This window comes from Microplitis demolitor, chromosome 6 (assembly GCF_026212275.2).
Source record: "Microplitis demolitor isolate Queensland-Clemson2020A chromosome 6, iyMicDemo2.1a, whole genome shotgun sequence".
Classification (NCBI taxonomy): Eukaryota; Metazoa; Arthropoda; class Insecta; order Hymenoptera; family Braconidae; genus Microplitis; species Microplitis demolitor.
Genome location: NC_068550.1, coordinates 22231016 through 22246683, shown reverse-complemented (window position 1 = coordinate 22246683; position 15668 = coordinate 22231016). Strand labels below are relative to the sequence as shown.

The 15668-nt window shown below is 27.2% G+C and overlaps 1 protein-coding gene across 2 annotated transcripts; it reads right to left on the bottom strand.

The window, feature by feature from the left end:
* Positions 1–188: 188 nt before the first annotated feature.
* LOC103573738 (phospholipase A2) lies at positions 189–8678 on the bottom strand. 2 transcript variants are annotated; one of them, XM_053739787.1, is made up of 6 exons: positions 8616–8678; positions 8182–8391; positions 7739–8118; positions 7493–7652; positions 4762–4914; positions 189–330 (listed from the first exon to the last, which is right to left on the bottom strand). In XM_053739787.1, exons 3-6 carry the CDS (start codon positions 8109–8111, stop codon positions 240–242), a joined length of 777 nt encoding a protein of 258 aa, XP_053595762.1. In that variant the 5' UTR covers positions 8112–8118; positions 8182–8391; positions 8616–8678; the 3' UTR covers positions 189–239. The 2 variants fall into 2 exon arrangements, 1 of the variants encoding a protein (XP_053595762.1); XR_008403842.1 differs by lacking the exon at positions 8616–8678 and having other exon boundaries at positions 242–330; positions 4762–4868; positions 8182–8469.
* Between the last annotated feature and the right edge of the window lie 6990 nt (positions 8679–15668).

The following is a 15668-nucleotide window of genomic DNA, read 5'->3' as shown; positions in this document are numbered from 1 at the left end:
TATAGACAGTTTGTATGTAGAAAGAAATTTTTATGGCCATTGTGGTCTGTAATCTTGTCTTCATTAATTTTAAGTATCGTGTACGTGCATACATGTATATTTATATATTTTTTATTTATTTTTATTTGAGGATAATTTAATTGATATAATGAAGTATGTTTTATTTCGACACATAATATGTTTATTTTTATAAAATTATACAAAATATTTACAAAATTGTGTATTACATGTTTTATATATTAAAAGTCGGGTATATCGTACCATTCAAGAGTTTTATTACTTGAATAATCTAACTTATATTGTATACATTTTTTTTCAGTCCTTCTTGAGCTAAAAATATAAAATTTTTATTTCGGTTTTATGGTTTATAAAAATTGATTTTATGGTTTTCGTTACTTAATGTATTGAGAAATAAAGAATTTAAGTAGAAAGTAAAAAATATTGTGTATCTGTGTTAAAAACGGCAGTGAGAAAAAATATTAATTAAAGTAATTATTTTTCTTGTTTCCGTTAATGCTCGAAAGAAGTAATTTTTTTTCAAATTAAATTGATAGTTGTTATTTTGAGGAAACTATTGCGACACTACAGTAATAAATTTCTAGAAGCATCTAACTTGAAGCCCCGGGTCGAAAAATTTTATTTGATTTTAGTTCAATTGGACTATTTGATCTGTTTTTGATCTTTTAAAAAAATTTTAAGCTGTTTTTGATCTGCTGTTTTAAAAAACAATTGCGATACAGAAGGACATAACTAGATTAATTTTGGAACTTTGAAAAATTTTGGTTCTGAAATTGTGCAAGGACAAAACTAAATTAAATCGTGGACTTATAATAATTTCATTTATGTCTAGAAAAAATTTATAAAAAGTATTTTAAGATCTAGAATAAATTTTTTTTTGTTTACTATTTATTTAGTGTCTTTTGTTTAAAAATGGCGGCAGTCAATGATTATCTGACAGCTATATTTTTTAGTTGTCTTGATAGAATATTAATAAAATCTTAACAAAAATTTCTTTAATTCACTGAATAAAATCGAAAAATATTCTGACATTAAAAACCGTATCAAAATATTCCTCTGTAACATTGTAATACGAAATAGCAACAGCACGTTTCAAATATCAAGAAAATTTAAATAATCTTCTATATCTAGATAATCCCGAATCACTTTCCATGAGCAGTAAGTGTAATTGAACTTTATTCATTCTTGTTATTTTTAATAAATCATGTAGTAATTAATTTTGTCCATAAGTGGAAATATTATTTTTTTTTTAATTAATTTTTAAATTAAAATTTATCGCTTTTAATGAAGCAAAGAATTGAAAAAAAATTTTGTCACGTAATTTTTTTTTTTTTTTTAAATTAAGATTACTCAGTCTCGCACAATCTTTGAGTTTCTTAAAATATTTCATTTTTTAATGGCAAAGTTTTTCACCAATTATTCTTTAAATTAAGATTCTCTTTCATTTTGAATATAAACTCATAATAATAAATTTCTGTATTTATAAAAATATCTAACAGATGATGATAAGGAACTGAATGAGTTGGAGGTAGAAGAAGCCAGAGGAAAATAGTTGATTTTTCTCAGAATGTTTGTTCAAAGAAAGTCTCAGTTACTAGGATGCGCTATCAGAAGAAAAGAAGGAGGATGAAGTTAAATTCTTTTTAAGTAATGTGTATATGTTAATTGAGGCTAATTTATTTATTAAATAAATATTATTTTATATCAATGTGTAAGCAAATATCAAACTTTCAATAATTTTTTGTTTTTATAATTTATCATTATAATTATAAAAAAAAAATTTTAATCTGTTTTTGATCGAATATAGAACAAAATCAGACTAAAAATAATAAACAGAAAAAGTCGGATTTTGATCTAGATTAGAATAAAAACAGACTAAAAATTATTGAAAATAAGTCTGAAAATAGTCTAAATAAGGAATAGTAAGGGCAAAACTAGATTAAAATTTACATATTAATTAAATATAAATGAAAAATAAAATTGAATAAAAATAACTTGAAATTTTTAGTTGATTAAAAACAGATCAAATTTTTCGACCCGGGTAAATATCATACGAAAATAAGTCTGATTTTGGTCTAGATAATAATTAGTACGGGCAAAAACAGATTAAATTTCTATATAAAATAAATAAGATTTATAAATTTGAATTAAAGAAAAAATATTTTAATTTATCATTCATTTAAAATTTTTTTTTCTTAGAGGGTCCATGTTAAATTTTTTGTATCGGTTATTTTGTGTTAAATTAATACAAACATTGAGTTGGTCGTTTCTAACACAGATTATGTTGATTTTAACACATTATTTTTTACTGTGTAGTAAATGATATATATTTTTTTTAATTATTTAAAATAATTATATTTGTATTAGAAATTGCACTATCTGTTTAATTATTTGTAATATGTCATTAAACATTTGTTATTTATTGTGATTACTATTAATTTCTCAGTACAGTCGACTACCTGTCATAAGCTTCTCCCACTTAATTACTCTAAAGAGTTTCGTACCAGACAACGTTATAAACCTCCGTTAAAATTTTCTAAGTTATAAACTTACAATAGGAAAAAATAAACAAGTTAATGATGAAAACTGTCTGTTTCGCGGTAATTAATTGAGTCAATACTCTGGCGGGTCCGAATTACACTGAGAGAAAAGAATAGTAATGATTACTTTGCTACATACACTGTGAAAAATTCCCATTAAATTTTACTATGGGTGCATTGTAACCCCGGACCATAAGAAAACTGGTGCAAAATTTACAAGTATCCGATAGTAAACGGTATGCGCAGACGACACAATTGGGACCTATGCGCATACGTTTACTATGGGACACTTGTAAATTTTGTATCAGTTTTCTTATGGTCCGGGGTTACAATGCACTCATAGTAAAATTTAATGGGAATTTTTCACAGGGTAGTAACCAGAATCATTTTTAGTAAAATAGTAAATGTTGCTATGGAGAATATGACTCAACACCATTTTTCTGGTAATGATTACTGTGTTACATTGAAACAATTAAAATGGTAAAACTCGTTATCTAGCATAGTAATCAGGGATATGTAGAATGTTAGTCCCATTCTAGAATAGCTGTCGTTACGGTTTAATAAGTGAGACAAGGAAGTTAACATGCGCAGACGGTTGCGCAGTAACCTGTGTGTGTATGCATATGTATGTACGATATATATTTTATTGAATATTTTAATATATTTTATTATTATTTATCTGTTATCAAAAAATGATATTTCTTTTTGAGCAATATCTTAATTATTTCAATAGATTAATTCAATTTCTACATATATCTATTTATAGTAACCTGAGTTATTTGTTTTGTCATAACCTTATTTACTAAAATGTCGCGTGCCAAAAGGTAAAAGGGCGTATTGCTACAGGTTAGTAGGGAATTATGCTGAAAGGACGTATAAAAAAATTTTATTTTGCCATTAGCTTTAAAATTTTTCGAAACGCAAAGATCTGCAAAAAAAAAATTTGGGCATCCTTGAGCTGAAAGAGCGTATCTTAAGACATACGCCCTTTTACCTTTTGAAAAGTAGTGCCTAAAGGTAAAAGGGCGCATAAAAAAAAATTCTAGTTTTAATACAAAATACTGACAAATAATTTCACAAGACAAGTTAGATGAAAAAACACTCCTCCTACACTTTTTTTTTAATTTATTAAAAATAAAATAACTGAAAAAAAAAAATAAAATGAAAATATCAAATTTTCAATTGAATAAAAAATTTTCATAACGACTATAAAAAATAAAAATTTATTGACTTTTTCTTTAATCAGTGTTTTGGATTATGGATCCGTCATGAATCAGAATATATGAAAAAAAAAAAAAAAAAAAAAAAAAAAATCCAAAGTACGTGCGACAGACACGGAGGAAGAGGGTATAGGAATCGTACCTAAATGAACCGGTTATTTCTGCTTTTTTTTTTTTTTTTCAATTTAGTATAAGAATTTTAAAATACTATTATAAACTCTAATAATTAACTGTGAAATAAAATAACATTCATACAATTTGCAGCATTTTTTTTTTTTTTTTTTTTCATTTTTAGACTTCGGCTAAGCTTTTTAATAAATTTTTTAGAAAAAAAATTTATACGCCCTTTTACCTTTTGGTCACAAAATTTTCAAATTCCTAAAGCTAAAAGGGCGCATAATTAAAGACATACGCCCTTTTACCTTTGGGAAAACAATATGTGATTTTCAAGCGTAGAAAATGTTTACTAATCAATTGGCGATGAAAAAAAAATTTATGCGCCCTTTTACCTTTGCAAAGGTAAAAGGGCGCATACATTGGTATACGCCCTTTTACTTTTTGGCACGCGATGTAATAAATAAAAAGTTGTAGACCAGGCTTATGACGGACAGTCGACTTCGAATTTAATAGTATATTACACACCAAGGAAGAAAAGTAGGGCATTCCAACCCGCGTGTGTATTTGCCTACTTCAGCCGGAGGCGAAAACGCAGATTAGGCCGTCCTGCCTTTCTTCGTCGTGTTTATATAATTTTTTCTTGATCCGTACCTTAAAGTTTAAATTTCTGCCTCTGTTTGTGGAAAGAATGGGACGTGCGCTTATTTTTATAATTTGCTTTCTGATAATAGGAAAGAACGACTTTTATCTCTGTAAACAGGGCAAGAATTTAAACTTTCGGCTCAGGTATGGTGAAAAATAAAAAGATCGTTACAGAGTTTAAACTTTGTTATTGTATTTGAATAAAATAAAAATGATATGCTTACCTATCGTACTTTTCACAAGACATTATCGGATAGTGGAAACCAAAACATTGCGGTCTCAAAATATTAAAATACGTCGTACCTATATTTGTCGATATAACTGTATTGACCTTTTTTAAACATTTATAAAATTCATAATCGCATGAACATGCTGATCTTAGGTATACAAATATAAGTAATTGGGAAGAAAAAATATATAATTACAATAATTATTGAACTTTGAACTGTCCCTCATAAAATCGTTAGCAAATAAAATATTTTTTTATTTTAATAAAATTTATAAATACACTGAAATAGTGAAATTAGGAGTACTTGGTTCTTAGAATATCTTAGAAATTTTGGCAAATGTATCTAAACGTGAAAAATGATCATCAAAAACGCTTAAAACAATTTTTTATACTTTCGTTTTCAGAAAATAGGAAATAATTCATTAAAAAAAAAGTTTAATTTATGTTTGAAAAATGGCGGGATTTAAGAATTTTTAAAATTCGAAAAATTTGAGTGAGCATTACACAGTTGGAAATTTTGTGTTAAATTTAACACATCCCATGTCTCAAATGATCTACTCAAATTTGGTGTTAATTTAATATTTTATGCTTGAGTCGAACAATAAAATACCTATGGTATATAATTTAACACAAATGGTTGGTAATTTTTACAGTTTTTTCGAGTAAGCATAACACACTTGGAGCATTAGTTCAAAAATTTGTTAAATCTACATTTTTTTTGGGTTTTAATTTACTAGAACTTGTTGAAAAATAACACAAATATTTGGCAATATAATCAACGAAAGTAATTTTAATATAAATTTTGTGTTAATTTAACTTGTGTATAGTGTTAAATTAAATATTTTTGTTCAACTCATGCGCACTATTCACGTTTTATCATGCCTACAATCCGAACTCCAAAGGGCCGTTTACTGACTGGTGAAAAATTATTTGTCAAAACGCAATAAAGATGTCTACGATCCCGGCCATTGTGACGTAATAAAAAGAAACGTTACTATCTTTCGGGCTTTAACTGAATATTGGGTAATTACAACTCCCTGCTATTGCCCATTGAGCAGCCAAGATCGTGATACCGAATGTTTTTAACGTGGAGTTAAAACTTTGACATTGAATTTGAATTTCCGTTAAATTAAATCAACTTCCCTGTAATTTTGTTATATTTTTAATATTATGTTTTTTTTACCATGACACTAAACAACTATTTAGACTTCGCATTTTAGGCAATTAATGAAACGTAAATAGCACACATGAGTTGAATAATAATCCGTCATCCCCGATGTGTTAGCCACATCGCGCTGACACATTATGATGACTTACCCTAACTAATTACGCCAATAATTAAAAAATGTCTTTTTTTTTTGCAACTTTTTCATTTTATAACCAGGGTTGCAAATAGTGCATTAAATTTATAATTGCATTAGTGCTTCAATTTATTTTTTTTTAATTCCACAATCCAAAAACTACAAATTAAAAATGGATTTTTAATTTTTAATTCAATATCTTTGAATTAAAAATAATTTTAAAATTTTCAATCCTACATTTTTGAATTAAAAATTAAATTTAAAACTCTTAATTCGTAAAATAGCGTTACAATGTAATGGCTTAGTTTTTAAATCTACGTTTTAAAATAAAACATTAAATGAATAATTTCAATTCGGAAAACCAGATTCAAAAATTCATTTTTCATCTCAAATTCCATATTTAATAATTGAAAAGTAAATCAAAAATTTTAATTAGCCATAGTTAAAGGGGATTCAAAAATTACATTCCGTTTTTTAATTTTCTATTTTCGTATCAAAAATTAAATAAAAAATTTTAAATTTCGACCATCGGATTAGTGTTGTTTTAATTTTAAATTCTCTGTTTGCACTGAAAATTATTCAAAAAATTTAATTGTTAAATGTCTCAACTGTGAATAATCTTTTTATTTCGAATTCTATTATATCTGACGATCAAGAATAAGTTTAAAAATATTTAAACTTGAAGGTCAAGTAAAACAGTATTCTTCCCTGTTATAAGTGCCGACAAATTTTTTGTCTTGATTACTTATCTGATTGCGTACCGTATCTAAATTAAAAAGTAACTTCCAATTTTTAATCCCACGTGTTTGAATTAACAAGTAATTTTTTAATTTTTAATCCCACATGTCTGAATTAGAACTAATTTTTGAAATTTTAAACCCACGTCAATTTAAAAAATAATTTAAAAATTTTCAATTTGACTTGTCTGATTAAAAATGAGTTTTTCGATTTTTAATCCCACGTGTGTACATTTAAATTAATTTTTAAATTTTGAATCTTTCGCGCCGAATTAAATATCAATTTTTAAATTTTGAATCCCACGTCTCTGGATTAAAATTAATTTTTTAATTAAAATCGATGAACTAAAAATTAATTTCGTAATTTTAATTTATATAATCTCAATTACGGATTAAAAATTTAATTTTTAATTGCGAATAATCTCATTGAAGAATTCACAACCCTGCTTATAACACAAGCGTTTATTAAAATCGGATACCACAATAAACTTAAATTATATCTACTCCAATATATTAAGTAATTAACACAAAAAATATCCAACTACTTTTTATACCCACATACACTAACTTTCCAACTGTGTAATATTTCAATTTCTTTTTTTTTTAATGCGAAATATTTAAAAAATTAAAGTCGCTTACGATTTTATGCTGCACCAAAAATGTATGAAAAAAATTAAATGATAATTACCGAGTGAAAATCCCAATGTTTTTTAATAATCCCATACTTTCTCCGGCTCCCATCGAGTAAGGACATGAATCATGTTGACGACAACAAATATCAGTTTGTGAAAACACTCCAATATCATCATTACTTCTGGCAGAGTTACCGCTACCACACCACAAAGTTCCTTAATTATTTTTTTAAACAACAAATGAGATTTTAAATTTAAAAAAAAAACAACAAGAATATTAATATATATCTTTATATATTTACCAGGAAAAACAGCTTGGAAATCATCTCTAAATATATTCAAAATATCACCAAAGCCCTTGTCGGCCGTATCGTTAACTTTCGTAAGATTAGACCGTAGCAAAAAAAATCTAAATGATTCAGGTAAATAAGAAACGATTATTTCAACGATTCCATTAGTATCTGATCGTTGTATTGTCGCTAAAATAACTTTAAAAAATTTTTCAATACCGGATATGTACGTCAATTTCATATCTATTTCATTGTCTATGTAATCGTACGACAACTCCTGTTTTAATTTACTCTCGTTATTTTTATTATCAATTATCATTTCGTCACTATAAATGCAGTTAATCATTTGATGAATAATTAATATTTTTACGATAACATGAATCATAATGCATCTATAAAAAAAAAATACTTTCTATTATATAATTAATTAATTAATTAGTTAATTAATTAATTACCTGGTAAAAATTGTATTTATAATTTTAGTAATAAATAATTATTTGAATTTTAAATTTATGGCGCAGTAACTTTCGTAAAGTCTCAGCGAATACAGACATTCTTATGAGTGACAGCCAACTCTTTTATACAATCAGCGAGAATCGAGAAAGAAACTACGGCTCAAGAGTTTGTGAGTTGTAATGAAAGACGGCTTGTTGAAAAATTAACTCCTACAATATTATTATTTATAAATGAGTAATATTTTTCTTTGTACACAATTCGCTTTTTTTTAGTTCTTCTAATAGTTTTTTTTTTTATTACTCTGAAGAAGAAAATGTCATTGAGGTATTTGTTAAGTTATTAATTATGATTTTAGCTATTTGTTGTCTGTCATAATAAATATATGTATGTGTATGTGTATAGGAATAATTTTTTTTCTATATAATGTATTTACTTATATTTTTCAAGTCTTGCCGCTTTGCCAGTAGGTCAAGAGCGTTCACTTTTTTGATCTAGGAATGGATGGAGAATCTGAACACCAAGGTCATTAAACTTAATGCTTGTTAAGATCATAATAATAAATGTATACATGGAGAAAAAATACAAGGAACTTAACTTGAAAGTATAAGTTAAAATTAATGTATACATTTTAAACTTGAAATGCTGTTGGAATTGTGTAATTTTGACTATTTTGAGAAATAAATTTTTATTTTTATCTGGTAATTTTTACTTTAATATGAAAATAAATATAAATTGTATTAGAAAGCTTGTTAAAATGTTTAGTGAAATTTATTATTCAGTTTAGTAAATTTTACTTTATTAGAATGTCATTAAATTTTTAATAGTTTTTCAACTGTATCATGGAGAAAGGAGAATGGTGATAATTACACGGAGAAAAAAGTATAGTAAAAATTACAATACTGTAGTAAAATTTACTAACAGATATGAAAAAATACATTTTGTATTGTAATTATTACTAAGCATGTAGTAAAATTTACTACACGGAGAGAAAATTATAGTAACAGTTACAATATATTATGGGAATGGTTCCCATACTGCATGGTAACTGATTTTTTTGAAATGTTGATTATAGGAACGGCACCCATATATATTATGGTAACCATTCCTATAATTATGGATATAATTCCCATACGGTATCGGAATAGTTCCTATGGAATTATGGTAATCGTTACTATGTACCTATGGTAATGGTTACTATAATATTATGGGAATGGTTACCATAATATTATGGGAATGGTTCCCATACTGCATGGTAACTGGTTTTTTTGAAATGTTGATTATAGGAACGGCACCCATATATATTATGGTAACCATTCCTATAATTATGGATATAATTCCCATACGGTATCGGAATAGTTCCTATGGAATTATGGTAATCGTTACTATGTACCTATGGTAATGGTTACTATAATATTATGGGAATGGTTACCATAATATTATGGGAATGGTTACCATAATATTATGGGAATGGTTACCATAATATTATGGGAATGGTTACCATAATATTATGGGAATAGTTACCATAATATTATGGGAATAGTTACCATAATATTATAGGAATAGTTACCATAATATTATGGGAATAGTTACCATAATATTATGGGAACAGTTACCATAATATTATGGGAATGGTTACCATAATATTATAGGAATGGTTATCATAATATTATAGGAATGGTTATCATAATATAATAGGAATGGTTACCATAATATTATAGGAATGGTTATCATAATATAATAGGAATGGTTACCATAATATAATAGGAATGGTTACCATAATATTATAGGAATGGTTACCATAATATTATAGGAATGGTTACCATAATATTATGGGAATAGTTACCATAATATTATGGGAATAGTTACCATAATATTATGGGAATAGTTACCATAATATTATGGGAATAGTTACCATAATATTATGGGAACAGTTACCATAATATTATGGGAATGGTTACCATAATATTATAGGAATGGTTATCATAATATTATAGGAATGGTTACCATAATATTATAGGAATGGTTACCATAATATTATAGGAATGGTTACCATAATATTATGGGAATGGTTACCATAATATTATGGGAATAGTTACCATAATATTATGGGAATAGTTACCATAATATTATGGGAATAGTTACCATAATATTATGGGAACAGTTACCATAATATTATGGGAATGGTTACCATAATATTATGGGAATAGTTACCATAATATTATGGGAATAGTTACCATAATATTATGGGAATAGTTACCATAATATTATGGGAATAGTTACCATAATATTATGGGAACAGTTACCATAATATTATGGGAATGGTTACCATAATATTATAGGAATGGTTATCATAATATAATAGGAATGGTTACCATAATATTATAGGAATGGTTACCATAATATTATGGGTATGGTTACCATAATATTTAGAAATTATAATAATTTTTTTTTTGTAATAAGCATTTTTTTTGTATACTTAATCTTTTTGTGAAACTATATTACAATAAAATGGTAACCATTCCCATAATATTATGGAAATAATTCCCATACATTATGGGAATGATTACGATAATATTATGGTAGCCATTACCATATACGCTTAGGAACTGTTACAATGTGGTTATTGAATTGGTTCCTATTTGCTTATGGGAACTATTCCTATGAGTATGGTAATCATTACCATGATTCTTTCACATGCGATATGGGAACTGTTACCATAATGATAGGAATTGTTACCATATTTATGGAAACCTTTCCAAAAAGTAAGGGTCTATATCCCATAATCCCAAGTAATCATTACCATAACGGTATGGGATGATATTTCATAAACGTACTAGGAACAGTTCCTTTAATTTTTTCTCCGTGTAGTTAGTAATTATTACTTCATAAGATATTCAAAATTACTATGCGTAATGTATTTTTTGCTAAGACGATTATACTTTTTACTATTTGTATAGTAAATTTTACTATAGGTACTATTCATAAATACAAATTTAAGAAAGTTAATTTTCTAATACAATGTAGGATTTGTTACATACAAAATATTAAAACTTACTGTACGCAATGTATTTTTTGCTAACACGATTATATTTTTTTATTATCTGTATAGTAAATTCTACTATGCATAGATAAAATTAAAAGTTGGTGGGGATAGCATATACAAATATGTATTACAAGTCCTGAAACTTTTATCTAAAGGAGACATCGGGCCGTCAGACATAGGAAAGGACTCGCGCGCGGGAGATCAGGGTTCGAATCTCGGTTGAAACAAGTGATTTTTTAAAAAATAAAAATCGACACCAACACCAATACAGATGACATAAATAACAATAATAAACAAAATGACAGCAATTATAATAAAAAGTTAAAAGCTAATAAAAATTTTATTTTATTTTTTTCCATTCTAGTATAGTAAAATTTACTCAACGGGATAGTAAAATTTACTATATTTTTTTCTCCGTGTACTATTTTACATGGTAAACAGCCCTATTTTTTAAAGCATAGGAGTCATTACTATATGTAACGTGGGAATGATTACCATTCTTCTGGTAATATTTACCATACTACATAGTAATCATGCTACTGGTAAATATTTGTAGCATAGTAATCAAAGCCATGCTAGAATGGTACTGAGTCCCATGCTGAATATTGTGAAAGCAGTTTCAATGTTAAGCGCTGCTATATAGTGTATACGTTCAATATAACCTGTACTATATTAATCTTAATTGCTACTTATATCAATGAATATTATTTTAATGAAAATTATTAGTCATATGAAACTTAAGTTTTATCTGACAAAGTATCATTGTCTATTGTATTCTGATTAAAAAAGTTATTCTGCCACACGTATCGTTACTGCTGCAGACGGAAAAATGTATATTTCAAAGTGCTGGATTAAATATTTTTAATTTAGATAATTGTTAACTTCCTCTACATTAATAATTCATAATTATTAATTTTACTTACAATAAAATATTAATTAAATGTATTTTCAATAAATAATTAAATTAATATAATATTTTTAACTTTCCGATAAGAAATTTATTAATTTTCAAAAATTTCGGGAAGTTATTGTTTTCACCCCGATTTTCGAAAATCAAGTTTTCATCAGATGTCGACATTGTGAGGTCCTAGGAAGCTATTTTGACTATTTTCAGAATGATGCCCGAGTGTGTGTGTGTGTGTGAATGGTCTATAACTTTTTAACTTTTTTTTTACATTTGCTGGGTCTCGAACCTGGTCCTTCAAGGCTGGTAAGCAAGCGTCTTATCCACTAGGCTGCTACACTATTCTCAGACGCCAGGAGTTTTTAGGTACCATTTGTTATTTCGACTGGTAAACCAAGACTTGTCACTTGAACGTTGGTCGGATCTCGGACCAACCTTGGGAGGGGGAGCTTCGGTAGCCCAGTATTGTGCCAAGACCGGCTCCGTTGCCAATATTTTTTTTTCCTACAAGGGTATATTAATTCTTATGGATTATCACATAGATCCATAGTTTCCTAAACGGATCTCTATGGGTTCCCATGCAATTCTACATGGATTTTTCTGATAGGGCATTTAATAATAAATAGTAAAAGTAATGCATCTATGAACGGGGTTTTCTGGTCTAGAAATTTGAAAAAATCAATTTATTTTTTTTGTATATTTTTAAAGTTTAGACTCTCAAAAATATGTCCTTAAACGGATTTTTCAAAATTCGAATTATTTTCGGAGATACATTGGATAATGTGACGCGGCATCTAAGCCGGCCGAGTGCAGCAAATCACACAATGAATGGCAGATGTTGTCGGACAACTTGAAGACTCGTTCTTTTCAAGAAGAAGACCCAATATATCGATCTGGGGTCGCCGATTAATCCCAAGTGAGTATTAAATATTATCTGAGTTATTTTACTGAAATTGTTTCTCAAACTTCAAACGCGTTTTTCTCAAAACTATTTTTTTTGAAGTGGTTGACATGATATCTCAAGTTATACCTTACCGATTTCTTTGAAATTTGGTGAAAATCTTTTTTTTATCTCTCTATCGCACCAACCTTGAATTTTGAAAAATTTTAATTTCAAGTATTTTTAAAAAATTCGAAAAGGTCAAAAAAACCGGGTAAAAAAAAATTTTTTTTTCAAGTAGATGCCATTTTGTGAAAAAAATTTTTTTTTTCTTGGCAAAGGTCCATGCGATAGCGACATCTTTACTAATAAAAAATTTTCTAAATTTGTTTGTTTTAGATCACTACAAAGGTTAGAATCATGTCAACCAGGAAGCACCGTTTTTTTTGTAGCCCGCACTTCACCGGCCTGTAATTCAAGGATTTTTTTATTTTTTTTTTACATTCCTTAAATATCAATAAAAATCATATGAAATAATGTATAGTAAAAATATTCTTCATTTTTTTTTTATCCTTCTTTGACAAATACCTAAAATTTAGGCTTCTAGACCAGAATATATTTCTTACTAAAATATATTAAATATAATAATTTTTTCAAGACTCGTTTTCTCCGTGCATTATTATTGTAAATTGTAAAAGTTGTAATTAATTTTTGTTTTAGAAAGTTTTGTTTACGTTTGTGTAATACAATTAGGACTATTACTTAACAATGATTATTGTAATTTATTATGATAATTTTAAAAATTAAATTATTTTATCTTTTCTCTAACTAAAATAATTTATTACTTTTTTTATTTTATTTATAAAATAATTATTTTTATTATGAAATATATAATATAATAACAGTTAATATTTTTTATTGCAATAATTTTTCATTAAAGTTTCTTATGATTCATAAATAATTTAAAAATAAAAGAAAAAATTTACTGGAAATATTATAGAAAAAAATTAAAATTTTAAAGTTCATATTAAATATCAGGAGACACGGTAGTGTCTCGCGCCAAGTACACGTTCAATCACATGTATCTATGTGAACTTTTTTAAAATAATAAGTTTTCAGAAAATTCCTTCTCTATTCGAAAGATAATTGATTGTTTGTCTTAAAATTATAAAACTTTATTCATTTTAGTTATGAGAACTAATTTAAATAATGAAATTAGGCTAGCATATACTATAGCACCCCCAATTTAGACACTTTTACACAAAAAACTATACATTAAGATACTTTAGATTGAAATTGAAAGTAATTTGACATTGAAATTACTGAACATTTGCTGCACTAATTTGCCGCCAATTTAACAGCAAAAGTTAAAAAGAAAAATTTACGGTTAATTTTTGCTCAATTTCGAGGTAACACTTTTTGCTACACATAAAAGTCGGTAATGTTCATTCTTGCCATTTAAGAAGGTAATCAAATTTATACTTAAAAATGTCTACAACTTGAATATAAAAAAATAGTTTACAATTTTTCACGTGAAATTAACAATAAATTGGAGTAAAAATTTACCTGGAAATTGACGAAAAATTTTTCTAGTAAGCTTTCGAAATGAATTTGCATTTTAGTTCGGGTAGTAAATTTACGTCAAATTGTATAGCAAGTTGTATACAAATTGTCCTCGAAAATAGAATAGTCCGAAGTTGACGGACATTTGACGAAAATTTCATGGGAACTTTTATTAGTGTTTTTTTCTAGTGATCAAAAAGTGACCTCTAAATTAAGGAAAAATCAACCACTAATTTTTTTTCCAATTTTTCATATCAAATTGTCGGCCAATTCGGACAGCAAACTTCGATAATTTTGATTATCAAATTACTATCAATTTCAAGCTAAGGTGGCTTTTAGGGTTATTTCGTACATCTAACATTGTGGCGCTACCTGTCAATGCCTTATTAGCAAAATTTGAAAATCGGGTTTTTAACGAATGGAAACATAATTATTTTTAATCGGAAGATTTATTATCGTTATACAAAAAAAAATATTATTTTTATTGAAGACTACTAATGGCAAATCTAGTTTCTTAATTACATTTTTAATATAAATAAATTACTGTTTTCTTTGTTTTAACCGGCAATCATCGACAAACGATTTCCTATGGGTTTAAATGGAAAAATTAAGTAAAATATCGAAGCAGAGGGGTCAAATGGAAAAAATTAAAGGCTAATTTTTATTTACTTTTTCATAATTAAGCAATTAACTCACAAACAACTTTGATAGACCGACATTGATCGACAAACGACCAAAAAACGATTGCAATCAGAATAAATCGGTTTACATTGATTTGGTTTATAATGAGGAGTTAAGTAAGTGGAGCTGAGATATACAACTTCAGCCATAAGCGATTTCTGATAATCAAGTTGGAAGCGAGCTAGTGGCAACCAACTGCAGCAACTTGTTATCAAGTTGGCCGCAAAGATTGTTGGCATTTCCATAAGTTGACGGCAATTAGTCGCCTATTTTCTGAGAAAATGTGTGCCACAGCTGGCATTCCCTTAGTTGACAGGGTTGACAGAAAGTTGACTTCAATTTTCTCAGAAAGTTGGCGTCAGGTTGCGGCAGTCGATTATCGTCAACTTTCTAGGAATGTTGGTAACAACTTGTA

What these genes read in the sequence shown, in the direction of transcription:
- LOC103573738 (XM_053739787.1), bottom strand. Translation starts at nt 8,111, where the DNA reads ATGATTCATGTTATCGTAAAAATATTAATTATTCATCAAATGATTAAC. An exon ending in AACATTGGGATTTTCACTCG is followed by an intron (nt 4,915 to 7,492) that starts GTAATTATCATT and finishes TGTATACCTAAG; the next exon opens with ATCAGCATGTTCATGCGATT. An exon ending in TCTTGTGAAAAGTACGATAG is followed by an intron (nt 331 to 4,761) that starts GTAAGCATATCA and finishes TTATATTTTTAG; the next exon opens with CTCAAGAAGGACTGAAAAAA.